Source organism: Schistocerca americana, chromosome 6 (genome assembly GCF_021461395.2).
Source record: "Schistocerca americana isolate TAMUIC-IGC-003095 chromosome 6, iqSchAmer2.1, whole genome shotgun sequence".
Lineage (NCBI taxonomy): Eukaryota > Metazoa > Arthropoda > Insecta > Orthoptera > Acrididae > Schistocerca > Schistocerca americana.
Window position 1 is genome coordinate 354,894,042 of NC_060124.1, and position 20,440 is coordinate 354,914,481.

Consider the following 20,440-nt stretch of genomic DNA (forward strand, 5'->3'; position numbering starts at 1 on the left):
AACACTAACCAAAACGGCCTTGCTGTGCTAGTACTGCGAACGGCTGAAAGCAAGGGGAAACTAAAGCCATAATTTTTCCCGAGGGCTTGCAGCTTTACTATATGGTTAAATGATGATGGCATCCTCTTGCGTAAAATATTCCAGAGGTAAAATAGTCCCCCATTTGGATCTCCAGATGGAGACTACTCAAGAGGACGTCGTTATCAGGAGAAAGAAAACTGGCGTTCTACGGATTGGAGCGTGGAATGTCAGATCCCTTAATCAGGTAGGTAGGTTAGAAAATTTAAAAAGGGAAATGGATAGGTTAAAGTTAGATACAGTGTGAATTAGTGAAGTTCAGTGGCAGGAAGAACAAAACTTTTGGTCAGGCAAATACAGGGTTATAAATACAAAATCAAATAGGGGTAATGCAGGAGTAGGTTTAATAATGAATAAAAAAATAGGATTGCAGGTAAGCTACTACAAATGGCATAGTAAACGCATCATTGTGGCCAAGATAGACACGAAGCCCACGCGTACTACAGTAGTACAAGTTTATATGCCAACTAGCTCTGCAGATGATGAAGAAATTGAAGAAATGTATGATGAGATAAAATAAATTATTCAGATAGTGAAGGGAGACGAAAATTTAATAGTCAAGGGTGACTGGAATTCAGTAGTAGGAAAAGGGAGAGAAGGAAATGTAGTAGGTGAATATGGATTGGGGGGAAGAAATGAAAGAGGAAGCCACCTAGTAGAATTTTGCACAGAGCACTACTTAATCATACCTAACACTTGATTCAAGAATCATAAAAGAAGGTTGTATACATGGAAGAAGTCTGGAGATACTGACCGGTTTCAGATAGATTATATAACGGTAATACAGAGATTTAGGAACCAGGTTTTAAATTGTAAGACATTTCCAGGGGCAGATGTGGACTCTGACCACAATCTATTGGTTATGAACTGTAGATTAAAACTAAAGAAACTGCAAAAAGGTGGGAATTTAAGGAGATGGGACCTGGATAAACTGACTAAACCAGAAGTTGTACAGAGTTTCAGGGAGAGCATGAGGGAACAACTGACACGAATGGGGGAAAGAAAGACAGTAGAAGAAGAATGGGTAGCTTTGAGGGATGAAATAGTGAAGGCAGCAGAGGATAAAGTAGGTAAAAAGACGAGGGCTGCTAGAAATCCTTGGGTAACAGAAGAAATATTGAACTTAATTGATGAAAGGAGAAAATATAAAAATGCAGTAAATGAAGTTGACAAAAAGGAATACAAACGTCTCAAAAATGAGATTGACAGGAAGTGCAAAATGGCTAAGCAGGGATGGCTAGAGGACAAATGTAAGGTTGTAGAGGCTTATCTCACCAGGGGTAAAATAGATGCTGCCTACAGGAAAATTAAAGGGACCTTTGGAGAAAGGAGAACCACTTGTATGAATATCAGGAGCTCAGATGGAAACCAAGTTCTAAGCAAAGAAGGGAAAGCTGAAAGGTGGAAGGAGTATATAGAGGGTCTATACAAGGGTGATATACTTCAGGAAAATGTTATGGAAATGGAAGAGGGTGTAGATGAAGAGGAAAGGGGAGATATGATACTGCGTGAAGAGTTTGACAGAGCACTGAAAGACCTGAGTCGAAACAAGGCCCCAGGAGTAGACAACATTCCATTAGAACTACTGACAGCCTTGGGAGAGCCAGTCCTGACAAAACTCTACCATCTGGCGAGCAAGATATATGAGACAGGCAAAATACCCTCAGACTTCAAGAACAATATAATACTTTCAATCCCAAAGAAAGCAGCTTTTGATAGATGCGAAAATTACTGAACCATCAGTTTAATAAGTCTCAGCTGCAAAATACTAACGCAAAATCTTTACAGACGAATGGAAAAACTAGTAGAAGCCGACCTCGGGGAACACCAGTTTGGATACCATAGAAATATTGGAACACATGACGGAATACTGACCCTATGACTTATCTTAGAAGAGAGATTAAGGAAAGTCAAACCTATGTTTCTAGCATTTGTAGACTTAGAGAAAGCTTTTGACAGTGTGGACTGGAATACTCTTTTTCAAATTCTGAAGGTGGCAGGGGCAAAATACAGGGAGCGAAGGGCTATTTCCAATTTGTACAGAAACCGGATGGCAGTTATATGAGTCGAGGGACACGAAAGGGAAGCAGTGGTTGGTAAGGGAGTGAGACAGGGTTGTAGCCTCTCCCCATTGTTATTCAATCTGTATATTGAGCAATCAGAAACAAAAGAAAAATTCGGAGTAGGTATTAAAATCCATGGAGAAGAAATAAAAACTTTGAGGTTCGCAGATGACATTGTAATTCTGTCAGAGACAGCATAGTACTTGGAAGAGCAGTTGAACGGAGTGGATAGTGTCTTGCAAGGAAGATATGAGATAAACATCAACACAAGTAAAACGAGGATAATGGAATGTTGTCAAATTATGTTGGGTGATGCTCTGTCAGAGACAGCATAGTACTTGGAAGAGCAGTTGAACGGAGTGGATAGTGTCTTGCAAGGAAGATATGAGATAAACATCAACACAAGTAAAACGAGGATAATGGAATGTAGTCAAATTATGTTGGGTGATGCTGAGTGAATTAGATTAGGAAATGAGACACTTAAAGTAGTAAAAGACTTTTGCTATTTGGGGAGCAAAATAACTGATGATGGACAAAGTAGAGAGGATATAAAATGTAGACTGGCAATGGCAAGCAAAGTGTTTCTGAAGAAGAGAAATTTGTTAACATCGAGTATAGATTTAAGTGTCAGGAAGTCATTTCAGAAAGTATTTGTATGGAGTGTAGCCACTTATGGAAGTGAAACATGGACGATAAATAGTTTGGACAAGAAGAGAATAGAAGCTTTTGAAATGTGGTGCTACAGAAGAATACTGAAGATTAGATGGGTAGATCACACAACTAATGAGGTATTGAATAGAATTGGGGATAAGAGTAGTTTGTGGCATACCTTGACTAGAAGAAGGGATCGGATCATAGGACATGTTCTGAGGCATCAAGGGATCACCAATTTAGTATTGGAGGGGAGCATGGAGGGTAAAAATAGTAGAGGGAGACCAAGAGATGAATACACTAAGCAGATTCACAAAGATGTAGGTTGCAGTAGTTACTGGGAGATGAAGAAGCTTGCACAGGATAGAGTAGCATGGAGAGCTGCATCAAACCAGTCTCAGGACTGAAGACCACAACAACATCACTGACCTCAATTTGCAGTAGGATTCTGGAGCATATACTGTTCTCAAACATTATGAATGACTTATTGACACATAATCAACATGGATTCAGAAAATATTATTCTTGTGCAATACAGCTAGCTCTTTAATCCCATGAAGTAATGAGTCCTGTCAACAAGGGATCTCAGATAGATTCAATATTCCTAGGTTTCCATAAGGTTTTTGATACCGTTCCTCACAAGCGACTATTAATCAAATTGTGTGCATATGCAGTATCGTCTCAGTTGTGTGACTGGATTCATGATTTCCTCTCAGAGAGGTCACAGTTTGTAGTGATAGACAGTAAATCATCGCGTAGAACAGAAGTGATATCTGGCATTCCACAAGGTAGTGTCATAGGCCCTCTGCTGTTCCTGATTTATACAAATGATCTAGGTGATAATCTGAGCAGCCCCCTTAGATTGTTTGCAGATGACACTGTAATTTACTGTCTAGTAAAATCATCAGATGGTCATTTCCAATTACAAAATGATCTAGAGAGAATTTTTGTATGGTGCAAAAAGTGGCAATTAGCACTAAACAAAGAAAAGTGCGAGGTCATCCACATGGATACTAAAGGATACCCGATAAATTTTGGGTATATGATAAATCGCACAAATCTAAGGGCTGTTCATTCGACTAAGTACCTATGAATTACAATTACAAGCAACTTAAATTAGAAAGCCCACATAGATAATATTCTGATAAAGGTGAAACAAAGACTGCGCTTTGTTGGCAGAACACTTAGAAGATGTGACAAACCCTCTGAAGAGACAGCCTACATTACACTTGTCCGTCCTCTGCTGGAATATTGCTGTGCGGTATGGGATCCTTACCAGGTAGGATAGACAGAGGACATCAAAGAAGTGCAAAGAAGGGCAGCTCGTTTCGTGTTATCGCACAATAGGGGTGAGAGTGTCACTGATATGATACATGAGTTGGTGTGGCAGTCACTGAAACAAAGGCAGTTTTCTTTGTGGCGAGATCTATTTACGAAATTTCATTTACCAACTTTCTCTTCCAAATGTGAAAATATTTTGTTGACACCCACCTATGTAGGGAGAAATGATCATCATAATAAAATAAGAGAAATTAGAGCTCAAACGGAAAGATTTAGGTGTTCCTTTTTCCCATGTGCCATTCAAGAGAGTAGTATGAAAATGGTTCAATGTACCCTCTGACAGGCACTTAAGTGTGAATCGCAGAGTAACCATGTAGATGTACGAGGTGCGGCTAGAAAAAAACCGGACTGTTGCTGGAAAAACATTTATTTACAATTATTTACAATTTCATGTTATCTCCTTCAATGTACTCTCCTCCTCGGTCTCTACACCGCTCCATACGAATTTTCCACTGTTCATAGCAATGCTGCAGATCATTTTCGGTAAGTCCATACATTACTTCCGTCGCTTTTTCTTTTACTGCTTCAACTGTCTCAAATCTAGTTCCTTTCAAAGCTGACTTGACTTTAGGGAAAAGAAAAAAGTCACAGGGGGCCAAATCAGGTGAGTAGGGTGGATGATCTAAGATGGGAATGTTGTGTTTTGCCAAAAACGTCTTCACTGACAACGCACTGTGAGCTGGGGCATTGTCTTGGTGAAGGATCCATGACTTTTTTCTCCACAAATCGTTCCGTTTTCTCTGTACTCGCTCACGTAGGGTAGCCAGGATGCTAATGTAGTAATGCTGATTCACTGTTTGTCCCTCTGGTACCCAATCAATGTGCACAATCCCTTTGATGTAAAAAAAAAAAAACAATCATCATTGCCTTGAATTTCGATTTTGACATTCGTGCTTTTTTTTGTCGTGGAGAACTAGGAGTTTTCCAATGCATCGATTGGCGTTTAGTTTCGGGATCGTAAGTAAAAAAACCACGATTCATCGCAAGTAATAACATTTTGTAAGAAGATGGGATCACTTTCAATGTTTTCCAGGATGTCAGAACAAATCATTCTTCGGCGTTCCTTCTGTTCAATTGAGAGACACTTTGGAACCATTTTTGAACACACTTTGTTCATGTTGAAACTTTCATGAAGAATCTGCCTAACACTTTCCTTGTCAACTCCTGTTAACTCAGACACTGCTCTGATTGTTAAACGGCGATCTTGTCGAACAAGTTTACCAATTTTTTCAATGTTTGCATCAGTTTTTGCTGACAATGGTCTGCCAGTGCGAGTGTCATCACTGGTGTCTTCGCGGCCATCTTTAAATCGTTTAAACCACTCAAACACTTGTGTTCGCGATAAACAATCATCGCCGTACACTTGTTGTAACATTACAAACGTTTCACTTGCAGATTTTCCTAGTTTGAAACAAAATTTGATGTTAACACGCTGTTCCTTCTGTACACTCAACATTTTCCGACTCACAGACAAAATGTCAACTACTTAAAACAGACGCCACGGGCAGACTGAGTGCAGGAGGCAGATGAAACTCGAGCAGTAGGCGGAGCGAGAGTCACGTGACAGGCCACGCGACTTTCAGCCTTATTGCATTCATTTTATTGTTTCACCAGTACTAGTCCGGTTTTTTTCTAGCCACACCTCGTATGCCAACTTCATGATGTTACAGTTTTAAAGATGCAGCAGTGTACTTTGAGGCACATTGCTGGGTGTGTTCATCATACTAATGTGAAAGCTGTATCAGTTGAAAGTCCCTCAAGAAACCAGTGTTAAAAACATGTGTGTTTTATGTAGTATATTGCACTCATTTCCATGATATGCTGTATAGTCTAATCTGAATGTTGCTGGTAACAGTCTACTTTTTCAAACCACTGTTAGGAGCATCCAGTCTTATTATTAAAATTACTGAACAATTCTGTTTCCACCAGAAGTTTCTATAATAAATGATCCTGAAGGACATTAAATATAACTATTGTGAAAATAACTTGCAGCTTGGTCATATCTGTGCAGTAATGAATGGTTTACCATGAGCATAAAATTTTAACAGTACTTTATGCCAATCATATTTAGATAATATAAAAAATTACAGGTTAGGATAATATCTAAGTACTCAGTCATTATGTTAAGTATGACTGACTGAGAGGTATTTATGAAGCAAATAATTTAGTTCTTAAAATTAGTCCTTTAAACATAATCCCAGAGAATTTTAAGTCTCACTGTCTCATAAACTGTGTATCTAAGAGGGGGATGGAGGAGGGGGCTTAGATTTGGGACAAAATGAGAGAGGTCTTCACAATGCTGATAAATGGTTTAAATTTATCAGATACAAGAGATGACACTGAAATTTTCTTGATAGATTTTAGGAAATTATCAGTTAAATAGCAGATAGCAAATTGTGGAGTTATTCTGTTGTGATCTTGGATCACTGGGAAATAGATGTATTGAAGGAAAAATACTGTATAATCAATGCATCTGTGAAAAGTTCAAGTACTGACATACTAATAATTTTACTTGTATTAATAGAACTAGTTTTATTGCTAATTCTGTGAAAACCATACACCCTTTAATCAACATAAACTATTTCCGTAGATAATTACTGATTAGAATATTATTGCTACTGTTGTTAGAAATGAAATTTACAAAATACAATACATTCTTAAAATTAGGATAAAAGATTGCAAAGGAATAAATATTAATGACCAGCTGAATATTAATTGTGCACTATCTGTAACAGGTTGTATGGATGACATCAGACTGTATGGAAAAAGTCTCCCATTACCTCCAGTGATCAATGCCACCCAGTGGGCTCAGGCAGTAGTAGCCCACAATGTAGTGTATGGTTGTACATTAAATGACTCTTGTGCCTTTGTTAACTGCCCAGAACCTCTCCGATGTGTTGAAATGTCAGATTCATATGAATGTGTGTAAGTATTCTAGCATTTTTATGATAATTCTCAAATGAATATAATAATAATTTTTTGTCAATTAGATGAGTAATTAACACTGAAAAATCTGTCTAATCATAATCTGAATTTTCCATTGTTCCATAATCCGGTTTTCTTATTACAGTAAACACAAAAAAATGTTGTAATGGTATTACAGTGGTTTGTATTCCTCTGTAACGGCAATATTATTCTAAAAATTGATGCAACACATTGATACTTAAGATTAGGTAGAGAAATAAAGTACACCCATCTGTTCTGAGGACAAAAGGAGACAAAAGTGAAAACGGAAGTGGCGCAGAGGAAAGGAGGTCAAAGTTAGTACGTTGGTATGCAATATTCCTGCTTTAGTTCAGGGGGGAGTGTGTCACACCAGAAAAACAGTTGGCTGTATTGACATTTTGGACCAGAAACTGCCATCATGTCACTAGCCGCTGTGCACAGTTGGCTGCAATGACAGATGAACTGCTGATGTGGAACTCTATGCCTGAGTGGATTATTGTATATTTGTAACTTTAAAATTCATGTACTTTTCCTCATTTTGATCCCCCAGTTATCTAAAAGCAGTAAACAAATTAGCGAGTATACTAAAATGGCTGACAGCAAGTAAAAAGAAAACTGTGGTGCTAATTACAATTCATTTGTGCTTAAGAACTTCGGTCTGACAGAAAGAAAGTGTGTGGTTTCTATTTTTGTAACAGATGTGTGTGATCCTGTTGTAGAAGATAGATTATTGACACCAGTGCTTACTAATTTAAGTTATAATTACAGCACTGAAGATGGTCACTAAGTGACCGAAAATCGATTTTGCGATAATAAACAAAAATATACGACCAATGCTGTCTCTCCTTCCAAGTATACCCATTATCTGGTCGTAGTGCACAGGACACTATGGAGTCGCCAATCAATAAGTACATGGACAAGTTAATTATCATTGCACATTAAATTTTGAGAAATGTATTATGGTACTGAAGCTGTTCTCACAAAATTAATAGAATGAGACCGTACCATACTCCAGGGGAACATTGGGGATTACTTTAAATACATTCATACAGATATTTTAAATATAATTATTACTCTGTGCCAATAAAATATTTTAATGTTGTATAGTTGTTTATCTAAACCAAGTTGAAATACCTCCGTATTTCATAAACACTTCTCTTTTAGCATTTGATATATGACACAAAACTTTCATATTTTTATGGGCATCTGTATCACGGGTAAAGGTGGCTCATGACATCTTCCTCCCAGTGAAGTTAAAAATTATTATGATTTATTCAGTCTAAAAGTGAAATCTAGATTACTACCAATATGAGGTCATATTCTGGGGTAATTTGGTAAGCAAATTTTCACAATACAAAAAAAGCCATTAGAAATCATAAAGGATGTAAACCTAGAAACTCCTGTAAGCCCCTGTTTAACAGTTTAGCTATTCAAGCTTAACCACGTATTTAGATTATGGAGACTGATTTTTTTCAAAACTAAAGTAATGAGTGTGGAATAGCAGACTACTTAAACAGTACAGTCATCACCATAACAGTGTTGTTGTTGTTGTTGTTGTTATGATCTTCAGTTAGAAGACTAGTTTGAAGCAGCTCTACAGAGTACTCTGTACTGTGCAAGTTTCTTCACTTCTGAATAACTAATGCTACCTACATCATTTTGAACCTGCTTATTGTATTCGTCTCTTCAATAACATAAACTATATAAAAAATAGTAGATTCCAGCAGCAACTAAAAAACAGAAAAAAATAAAACATAACAAAGTAAGCAAGCAAGCAAAATAAGAATAAGCAAGTGATATGCGAGTAGGCAAGTGTAACACACATATTAACAACTACTTTCAGAATAATATAATAAGTGCAGCCATGTGCTCTCTGAAGCATGGTAAGTATGACTACATGATGTCAATTTCTGGTCCAAAACATCAGTACAGCCAAGCATTTTACTGGTGCAAGACACTCCATAGCCCAGAGATGATAGAAGGAGGGAATCTCTGTATTGAAACCAGTACAGTGCTTGCCAGAATATTGTCTTTGATCTCATACTCTCTTTCTGACCCCTTCCCCTTCAGATTTCTACCTCATTGTCAACACAACAGACATGACAATTCAGTGCTTCATGTCTATCATCCTGCCATTCTTTTTCACCTCCCCTGGGGAACATGTCTTGAGTATTTTTGGGAATATATTCTGAATTTTCAGTAGCCTGTCATCTGAACAGTCCCCCACTGTTTTTTCATTCATTTTTTCTTTCTTTGCTTCCCTTCTACTATCCTTCCTCTGCTTTGATGTTTGAGGTTCCTCTTTTCCTTCTTCTTCCCTGTGTGCTCATGAAGGCTGGTTCATGCATCTGATGCATAACAGTTCCTGGGTAACACATAATTCCCAGCCCCGGGTTGACAGGTAGTGTTCCTATGTACCCCCTGGTACAAGCCCAACCCAGGGAGGTGTGATTGCCTGACCTCTTACCTTCCCAAATTGTCAATTGGTCCCTCTGTCAGGTGTTTGGGAGGTATGACCTGAAGTGTGAACAATCACCTAAGGTGGGTTTGCCCCCCTCAGAGGGTGCCCCCAAGGTAGAATGGGTGCACCATCAGAGACACTGGCAATCATGCAAGATTTTCTCACAATAAGCCACTCCTCTTCTTTTCAGTCTATGTCCACTAAGTTTAAATGGTATGTGGCTAACGATTCACTGTCATTTGCTATGGTTAATCCATGTATTATTCAGAAAGGTGTTGATGCAACTGCCGGTCCTTGAAATCATGCTCTTGTTTATACAGTGCACTTTGCTTTTGGAGACTAAATATGATTCTCAAGCATAGCAACTGCTTGTAGCTTTACTTCATTATGGCTATCTTGTTCATGTTGAGGCCCATCAAATGCTGAATTCTCCACACAGTGTTATTTACATTAGGCTGTTTTTATGGTCTGACCAAGGCATAAATCCAAACTTACCTCTCTGATCAGGACATCACAGCAGTCCATCAGGTAATGAAAAAGATATATGCATCCTTAGTGCCCACATAGACTCTTTTTCTCATGTTCGATAGAGTAGGACTTCCATCAAAGATCAAAGCAGGCTATGAAGTCATCACAGTCCAACCGTAAATTCTGAACCTAATGTGCTGCTACCATTGTTATCATTACAACCACACTCAAATGTCCTGTTGACACCTGGCCAAATCTGTTACCTGTGGTAGGGATGCTCACCAGGGTGATTGCCCTCCCCCTCCTCCCTGCTGTATCAATTGCAATGGCAACCATGCAGCCTCCTCCTGAGAATGTCCCATGTATCTTGATGAGCAGGCCATCCAGGAGATCCGAGTGAAGGAAAAAGTGCCTTACCCTGACACATTCAAGTTGTTGGCTAGTTGGAAGCCCTGCATTTTACAATCCATCACTTACAGTATCATTCTTGCCACATCTAACTCATGAAGGACATTGCCACACAGACTTTCAATCTCAAATTCAGCACTGTGGTTGTAAAATCACCCAGTTTCATGGTAGCATTCCCGTCTCCTCCTCCTCAAACTGTGCAACAAGCCACCAAATTTTTGCCTCACCTGGCGAAATCACCTGCTACACAACGAGCAAGTCAGATGGGATGGAAAGAATACTCCCACAAAGATTTTTTATGTGCCTCCAGCCAACAAACTTCTGAAACTTCATCTGTCAACTGCAAAGGCTCAAAGAAATCAAACAAAGGCAAACGGTCTCCTCTTCCTCTGACTCAAAGATCCTCTTCAAGGCTGTCGCTGCATGATACCTTCACCTGGCCAACCTCTGTGTCACTGGTGCTCACCACTAATCGATTTTTTGCTCTGGAATCCGCAGACCAACTGAGGGAGAATGCTGATGCCTCTGTAGATCTCATAGAGCAGGATCCTCCAACCTCTGTGCCTTGCAGCAGAGTGTCTTCGAACACTGGCACTCAGCAGCCACCAAGGTCACACACCTTCATTTTTTTCCCTCCTCCCCTTTCCCTGTCATGACTCTCCTCCAATAGAACATATGCGGCTTTAGTTCCAACAAGTAGGAATTATGGTTGCTCTTGGAATCACAATGTCTACTTGTTCTCTGCCTTCAACAAGCAAAATTGCATCCACACAACCGCTTCAACCTCGTGCATTTCTTTGCAGTCCACTTTGACCTTTCCCATGAGGACGGCATTCCATCTCTTGGGGGAGTCGTGCTGCTCATCCAGAATGATGTTCATAGTCAAACCAGCTCACTGAACACCTAGCTGCGAGCCGTTGCAGTCCACATTTTCCTTCCTCGCTTCACCTTTGCTCTTTGTACCACCTACATCCTACCGTCATGTTGTGTCACCAGGGTAGACTTCCTCCAACTTATTGGGCAACTCTCTCATTCCTTTTTGGTGCTCAGTGACTTTAATTCACGCCATCCCCTTTGGGGCTCTCTCAGAACCTGTCAGAGTGATGCCGTCTTGGCTGATCTTCTCAATTAACTCAACCTCATCTGCCTTTACACTGTAGGACCCATGTACCTTTCAGATTCCATGCACACCTATTCCCATTTGGACCTCTCGTTCTGCACTGCCCAGCTTGCCCATCACCTTGAGTGGTCCATTCTCTCTGACATGTTCTCAAGTGACCATTTACCATGTGCTATCCATATGCTGGCTTCTACCCCACCTATTGCAAGCCCACAAGGCAGCTTTATAAAGCCAACTGGAGGCTTTACTCCTCCCTGGCGATTTTTGATGAACAACATTTCCCCATGACCAAGTAGAACCCATTACAAATGTTATCCTTACCACCACATTCCATTCCTCACACTTCACCTTTACCATGCCATGTCCTCATCGCCTGGTGGACTGAGGTGTACCCTGATGCAATTTGCATACAAAGATGTGCTCTCCGGGTTTTTAACAATCATCCTACGATGACGATCTGCATTCATTATAAACAGTTGCGAGTGCAGTAATTGCATTCTTTGGGATAGCAAAACAGCAAGCTGGATTTCCTTTACTAGTTCTTTTAACAGTTCCACTCCCTCTTCTGTCGTGCGGACCAGCCTGTGTCGGCCTACTGGGACCAAGGTCGATTCCCCAATTTCAGGCCTGACCATAGCAAATGGTGTCATACTGGACACTACTACTATCTCCAAAACCTCGAGATGCTATTTTGTGGAGATTTTGAGCCCCACCACTATCACCTGTCTTTCTCCATCAGAAACAAGTGGAGGAGGCTTGGGAAATACCCTTCTCTTCTCAGAATCATGAATACTACAAAGCCGCTTGTACTATGAGGGAGCTAGATGGTGCTCTCACTTCATCCCAATCCTCCACTCCAGTGCTGAACGATGTTCACATTCAGATGTTGCAGCACTTTCTCTTGTATGCAAGCACTTTTTCCTTCAAATGTACAGTTGCTTCTGGGCAGGGGGTATGTTTCCCAGACACTGGCATGAAGCCACTGTCATACCCATACCTAAGCCTGGTAAGGACAAACAGCTTCCTTCTAGCTACCACGCCATTTCTCTCACCAGCTGTGTTTGCAAGGTGAAGGAACATATGATTCATGCCTGGCTGATATGGTGGCTTGAGTCTCACAATTTGCTAACCAATGCACACTGTGGATTTTGAGAGTGCCATTCTGCAGTTGACCATCTTGTCACTTTGTCAAGCCATGTAATGAATGGTTTTCTATCGGAATACCAGACTGTGACCACGTTTCTTGATTTGGAGAAAGCATATGGCAACTGCTGGAGGACTGGTATCCTCCACACTCTCTACACATGGGGCTTCTGAGGCCACCTGCCCCATTTCCTTCAGGAATTTTTCAAAGACCGACTTTCCATGTTACATGCGCATTCTGCCTTGTCGGATATCTTTATACCAGAAAAAAGCTGTGCCTCAGGGTTCCGTTCTGAGCATCACCCTCTTTGCTATAGCCATTAAACTTATTATAGCCTGTCTCCCACTGGGCATCTCAGGCCCTCTTTTTGTCGATAATTTTGCAATCTATTGCATTTCTCCATGGACTCATCTCTTCTGGTGGGATTTTCAGTGTTGTCTCAATAGTCTTTACTCATAGAACAGCAACAATGGCTTTCACTTTTCCACTGACAAAACTATTTGTATGAATTTTTGGTGGCACAGTGGGTTTCTTCGACTGTCTTTACATCTAGTGCCTGTTGCTCTTCAGTTTACTGAAACTACAAAATCCCTGGGGCTCATGCTCGATAGGAAACGTTCTTGGTCCTCTTGTGAGCCTTACCTGGCAGCCCACTGTACCTGGTCCCTCAATGTCCTATGTGTCCTCAGTGGTATTTCCTGGTAAGCAGATTGGATCACCCTCCTCCATTTGTACCAATCCATTGTCAGTTAGAAACTAGACTACAGGTGTTTCATTTATGCATGTGCATGTCTGTCCATCTTATGCTGTCTCAATACAATCCACCATCATGGCATCCGTTCAACCACAGGCGCCTTTTACACAAACCTAGTTGGGAGTCTGCATGCAGAAGCTGTCATATTGGTGTGATGTTCCCTTCAATGGATATGCATGCCATTTGTCTGCCATGCCTGGCCACCCATCTATGCCTCCTTCAAAGACATCTGGCATCTTAACTTCACACTACCTGCCATTTTCTCAATGAGTGTGAACCCTTCACCACCTTGACTATGTTCACTTTGTACTTGATTCTCTTCCTAAGGACACTACTCCAGACTACTCTATCACAGTAAGTTTCTTGACCTTCACACAGAACTTCATGATAGTGCACACAAAGGCACTGATAGCTCGCAGACTGACGTGGTGTCAGATGTGCCTTTGTCATTGGCACCTTATGGAATACTGCTCTGTATTTACAGTGGAGGTCTTCGCCCTGTATCATGCTGCACAATACATCTGCCAACATAGGCTTTTCAGTTGTGTTATTTTCTCCAACTCTCTCATTGCCCTTCAGGGCCTCTCTGTGCTGTACACAGTCCATCCGTTAGTGCAGAGGGACCAGGAAAGCTTCCACTTGCTCACTCTTGATTGATCCACTGTGATGTTAATGTTTGTCCCTGGTCATGTCCATCTGACAGTAAACAAGGCCACTGACACTGCAGCCAAGGCTACAGCCCTCCTACCTCAGGTCGCTAATTCTTCCATTCCCTCCAATGATCTCTGTATTGCTGTCTTTCATCAGGTGATGTCACTTCGGCATCATCAATGGTATTCCCTTCTGGGGGACAAGCTCCATAGAATTAAACCTCTCTGACCTCCTCTGGGTGCTCTCACCGTGAGGAGATCATTTTAACTAGGTTGCATATTGGGCACTATCATTTTAGCCATTGCCATTTGTTAAGTGGTGATCCCTCACACTTAGTGCTCATTGTTATCAATCTTTGAGGTTCACCATCTCCTGACCGAATGCCTTCTTTTTAACCTCTTATATTCTAATTTGTGTTTGCCATCTTGAGTTACTGGCCTTTTTAGCAAACAACACGCAGGCTGTTGACCACATTTTACTTTTTACCCATGATAGCAAGATGGTGAAGGACATTTGATCTTCAGTTCAGGACCTCCATTGTCTCTATGGCATATTTTATGTACCTTTCTTCATGAGTAAGTCCCTATTTTTAACTTTCTTTCCTTCCGTCAGTTGAGCTTAAGATGTAGTCACTTTTTCATCTTTGTGTTCTATGGTTCTGAGATGGACGTGTATGATTTTAGTTGTTTTTGCACTCTGAAACAAAACAAAACAACTTGGGGTGTGAGTGATTTGCCCTCCTTCCAAAACCTGTCCTTCTTTCTTCCATGAGTTGTAAAGCTAAGAATTGGATGTCTCTCGGTATCACAGTACTCTAGGTGCACATTAACCTGAACATAGTATGCTGTCAGTTGTGAAGTTCCAGTTGAGCGGGATAAACTTGTAAAAGACAAATTGTGGAATACAAAGACTGTTGAGGTCACTGTGTATAAAATGTACTTGTAAATGGATAAATTGTGACTGTATTACATTGTAATGGAGGAATACATCAAGCTTGATGGTGACTGTTAACTTGAGAGAGAGAGAGAGAGAGAGAGAGAGAGAGAGAGAGAGAGAGAGAGAGAGAGAGAGAGAGAGAGAGAGAGAAATTTCAGAAACTGTTTTCTGTCAACTCACTTACTGTAGTTACTCTCACGTACTACATGCAATCAGTGAAAAACAACCACTCACCTATAGCAAGCAGATCAGTGTTTGGAGCACAAAAGCAAATAATAGGAAATAGCATTCACACTAGCTTTTGAGCACTCGATCCTTTTTTAGAAAAAGTAGACACAATCACACACACAACTCCACAGACATCCAAACACATGTGTAAATGTGGCTGTGTTGTGAATGTGTGTAATTTTGGCAAAAAAAGAGCAAGTGGTCAAAAGCTAGTGTCAATACTGTTCTTTTTTACATGTTTCTGCCCACCACCCATCAATTCAGTATAGGTGAGTGGTTCTCTTCCCCTTAATTTACTTATTGATCCATTCATGAATTTCTATTATTGTCATGAATTTCGTACACTGACACAAGTTTTAAAATTTAATTAATATATCAATTTCTCCCTTTAATAAACCCTCCATTTGATGTTCTCAAGATGACACATTTCTTCACTGATCCCAGTTTTTTTAAATTTATTCAAAACAAATTAAACAGTATGCAAAATAATTTATAGGACAATGTACGGTTTATGTTTTTTACTTATTTCAGGTGTGCAGAAGAAGTACTGAAATTTGGTAACAATGACTGCACAGATAACAATGGATGTTCACAACTGCCGTGCTGGAATGGGGGCATGTGCATTTCTCAAGATATTCTGTCACAGTATAATTGTTCTTGTCCTGATGGGACATTAGGGCCAAACTGTGAATCTGTACTTGAAAGCCAAATTTTCCAACTTAGTCCCAGTGCCTTAGCAGCAATAATAACTTGCTTTATTTGCATATTTGGTAAGTATGTAATATCCTTTGCAATAACTATGAACTGGAAAAGTCATGATTAGCTGAGAAAACTTTGATTGTGAATATTGGCATATACCGTGTATGCAGTTTATTTAATAACATTCACAAAATGAAAATAAACATTCACAAGATGACACATGCAAGTGAAAGAAAACATCCTTTGTTGAGTTAGGCTACACACACACACACACACACACACATACACACACACACACACACACACACACACACACACACACACACACACACACACACACCAAAGCAGAGGCAAGTGCTCGCTACATGATTAGATTAGATTAATTATTCATTCCATAAATCCATAAAACAGGGAATCCTCCTGGGTGTGGAACATGTCAGATAAACACATTACAAAAATGTAATTAGAAAAACTTGAGTTTCATTAATTTTAATGGTCCTCAGTCAATAAACAGTAAAATTATGTAGATGAATTAAATTTAAACTTCTAATATTTACAGGTTTAATACTTACGTCTGCTTTCATTAAATCCATCATTCAGACATTTACTAATTTCTTGGCTATTACAACCAAGTATTGTCAAAAATTAAAGTAAATTATTCATTTCAGTGATCCTCAGTTAAAAACAGTCAGATTATGTACAAGATTTAAAATTAAAATTCCTCTATTTACAGTCTTAAGACTTACATCTGCTTTCCATACATCCATCATTCACACAGTAGGTAGTTACTTGGCTGTTACAACCAAGTATTATCCTATGATACAAGCATACTGGAGTTGGTGGGGTGTTGCCCATGATGATGATGATGATGATGATGATGATGATGATGATGATGGCATGATGTTGTTGATTGAGGGGAGTGGGGGTGTGACAGGACAGAGAAAGAGAAAACTGTTGGGTAAAGGGTGTGGGGAGAGTGCGTTAAAGGAGTCTGAGGCCAGGAGTGTTATGGGCACAAAGGGTGTGTTGCAAGAGTAACTCCCATCTGTGTAGTTCAGAAAAGGTCGTGATGGAGGGAAGAATTCAGATGCCCTTGATTGTGAAGTAGCCACTGAACTTCAGCATGTTGTGCTCAGATGCATTCTGTATCACTGTGTGGTCAAGTCTGCTCTTGGCCAGGGTTTCTTGATGGCCATTCAGTTTGGTGGACAGCTGGCTGGTTGTAAAAAACTGTGTAGTGATTGCAGCAGTTAGTATATAATGTTGCTGCTTTTAGAGGTGTGCTGCCTCTGTTGGGATAGGATAAGCCTGTGAGAGGACTGTTGTAGGAAGTGCTTGGTGGATGGACTGGGCAGGTCTTGCATCTGGGCTTCCATAGGGGTATAACACCTGTGGCAATGGGTTGGGAATGGAAGTAGCATAGCGATGGACCAGAATGTTGCATAAGTTGGAGGGGAAATGGAATATACTTCATGAGAGATGGAAGGGATCTCGGTTAGGGTGTCCTAAAGTCTTATTCAGCCACTCACGCAACTTAAAAACAATATCCTGGTCCATCCCTATGTCACTCCTGCCTCCAACCTCTTGCCACATGGGAAGACCCAGTTGCAAGATCTACACAATCCACCCACCCAGTGCTTCCTATTCCAATCTTGTCACATGCTTATCATATTCCATAAGAGGCAGGGCCACCTGTGAAAGCAGCCATGTCATATACTAACCATGCTTCAGTCACTGGGCAGCTTTTTATCTCAGTATGACCAACAGAATGAATGAGCACTGCAAAAATGTGGGCAAGAACAAAGTTGACCACCCAGGGGCACAACAAGCATCTGAGCTCAACATGCTCGAGTTCAATGGCTTCTTCACAACCTGGGTCCTCTGGGTCCTTCCCTTCACTACCTATTTTTCTGAACTACACAAATGGGAGTTTTCCTTGCAAACGATCCTTCACTGCTGTAACCCTCCTGGCCCCAGTCTCCTTTAACCCATTGTCCCCACACCTTCTACCCAATTTAGCTTATTTATGGTCCTCGTGTTGACAACAAGGGCACCAGGGAAATGAAATACATGGACTGTACCAAAATTAGCACCTGCTCCCTTTCAATTTGGGAAATCGGTTACCAAAGGCTAAAAGAAGAAATAGAAGCTATTCAGATGTAATGCAACAGAAAAATGTTTAAGATTAGATGATCAGATAACTAATAAGGAGGTTCTAAATTGACTTGAGAGAAGAAAAATTATGGCCCAACTTGACTAAAAGAAAGAATTGGTTGATAGGAGCTACTTGAGATGGAAGGAATTGTTAGTTTGTTAATGGAAGATGTTCGGAGGGTAAGAATTGTAGAAGGATACTGAAGGATAAATGCAATAGGTGTTGTGACTCGCTGATCTTTCAAAGTGCCGCCGCGCAGTTACTTGTGTCCTCTACATGCGATGCTGTCTGCCAGCCATGCAGCAGCAGCGCCACCTAAGCGCCCAGCGGCCAGCCAGCCAGCGGCTGCTAGACTCGAACTCAGTTATGATTTGACTGTTAAAGTGTACACACGCCTTACTCTGTTTACTTGATCTGTGACTTTCATGTATTGCGTCTTCCTTGAAATATATTTGCTCAACTTGAAGTTATAACAATTGGTGATGAGGATGGGATTTTTCTTTTCCATCGTTGACCCACATGTTTCCATGTCTACTTTAGAGCAACTATTGCAAGGTCTCATAGAACAGCAAATGCTTCTCACAAATGCGATTTGTGATTTCATCACAGCATCAAATGCAGGGCATCTCTCATCGTTGTCTCTACTTCCTTTTCCTCCTTACAGCGAGACGGTGGAAGACTGGTCTGATTACAAAAAAAAGTCTTCAACAGCACTTCGTGGCATTTCATGTCGCGGATTAACAAACAGGTAAGTCTCTGTTCCTTTCATGGATTTCACCTCAAATGTATCGATTCTTGTAGCAATTGGCTCCTTTGAAAGACCCTGCATCTTTGTCCTTTGCTGAAATGTGCTCACTTCAGTCTGTCTATTTTCAAAAGCAAACGCATTTGGTAGCCTCTCGTGTTGCCTTTTATCGTTGTCAAAAACAACCGAATCAATCCTATTGCGCTTGGGCTGCTGAACTTCACGGCCTCAGTAGAAAGTGTCAATTTGTTACTGAAGTTCACAAAGAATCCTACGCCGATTCCGTGGTACAGGATGCTATTATCCGATCGGCACCCAACAAAGATGTTAGGCAACGTGCCCTTCAGTTGGCAAATCCGACTCTAGATTAAGTCCTATCCATCGCTCAGTCTTTTGAAATTTCTCGCGCCACTGGAGTGCAAATAGAGGCATGGGGCAACGTCAGGGAAATACAACCTCTGTGCAATGTTGACAAAGCGTGTGGCATATCCCCGTCAGCCGACGTGGCCGCAGTACTCTCCCAAGTGCAGCATCGGCCTACCCATAAACAAACCTCTAAGAAACTGCAGCAAAACCCACGGCAACTTCCTTCATGCCCACGGTGTTTTACAAAACATTCACGAGAAGACTGTGTACAATGTTGTGCTGTGTGTCACAAATGCAAAAAAAAAGGGTCATGTGACATCCGTTTGCAAATCCGACCGCATACATGATGTTCATGAACATGACACTGATTCTGATTCTGTGTTGTCTGTCAATTGTACTTCTTCCCTTTCAGGGAAGTTATTCCTCACTGTCCAAATCCTTGGTCGAGATGTTCGCATGCAGGTGGATACTGGTTCTGCTGCCACTATCTTCAATTCTCAGACATATTTTCAGTTGGGTTCTCCAATCCTGTCGCCTGTCACTAGGCAATTACGGACTTACAATAAACAGAAGATTTCTCTCTTGGGACAATTTGATGCTGAGGTATCTTACAAATCTGTCGTTTGCACTGTTCCCATATTTGTGGTCGACCATAGTAATGCAAAGAATCTTTTTGGTTTTGATGCCTTTCGCATTTTTGGATTTTCCATAGATGACTCTGTCAATATCGGCTCTGATGCTATTCCTTATGCTCAATTCAATTCCTTGCCGACGACCTTTTCATCCCTTTTTTTTCTCCTGGGTTAGGCCATGCAAACGACTTTGAAGCTCATATCATGCTCAAACCCACTGCTCGGCCTAAGTTTTTTCAGGCTCGGCCCATTCCTGTGGCCTTTCGTGATCAGGTCAAACAGGAGCTGGATCATCTCACTGCTTCAGGGGTCTTGCTTCCTGTCACTTCCAGTGAGTGGTCCTCTCCTGTCATTGTCGTTGCTAAGCCAAATGGTGATATTCACCTCTGTGGCGATTTCAAAGCCACTGTCAATGCTCAATGCCTTATCGACACTTACCCTATGCCTCGACCGGAAGAATTGTTCACTAAACTTGCTGGAGGCCAGTATTTTTCTGAACTTGACGTGTCAGAAGCTTATCATCAACTTCCTCTCGATGCTGCTTGCTGTCAGTTTCTGGTCCTTAACACACCTTTCGGCCTCTATCAATACCAA

The 20,440-nt window shown here is 40.8% G+C and overlaps 1 protein-coding gene across 1 annotated transcript in view; it reads left to right on the plus strand.

Annotated features, from left to right (window-relative positions):
- The window catches only part of LOC124620145 (neural-cadherin-like), a 141,829-nt gene that overhangs the window by 85,375 nt on the left and 36,014 nt on the right, over positions 1-20,440 (plus strand). Inside the window, exons 15-16 of the mRNA XM_047146815.1 lie at positions 6,869-7,058; positions 15,781-16,019. Coding sequence (XP_047002771.1) covers positions 6,869-7,058; positions 15,781-16,019 — 429 coding nt within the window. The remainder of the gene's footprint in view (positions 1-6,868; positions 7,059-15,780; positions 16,020-20,440) is intronic.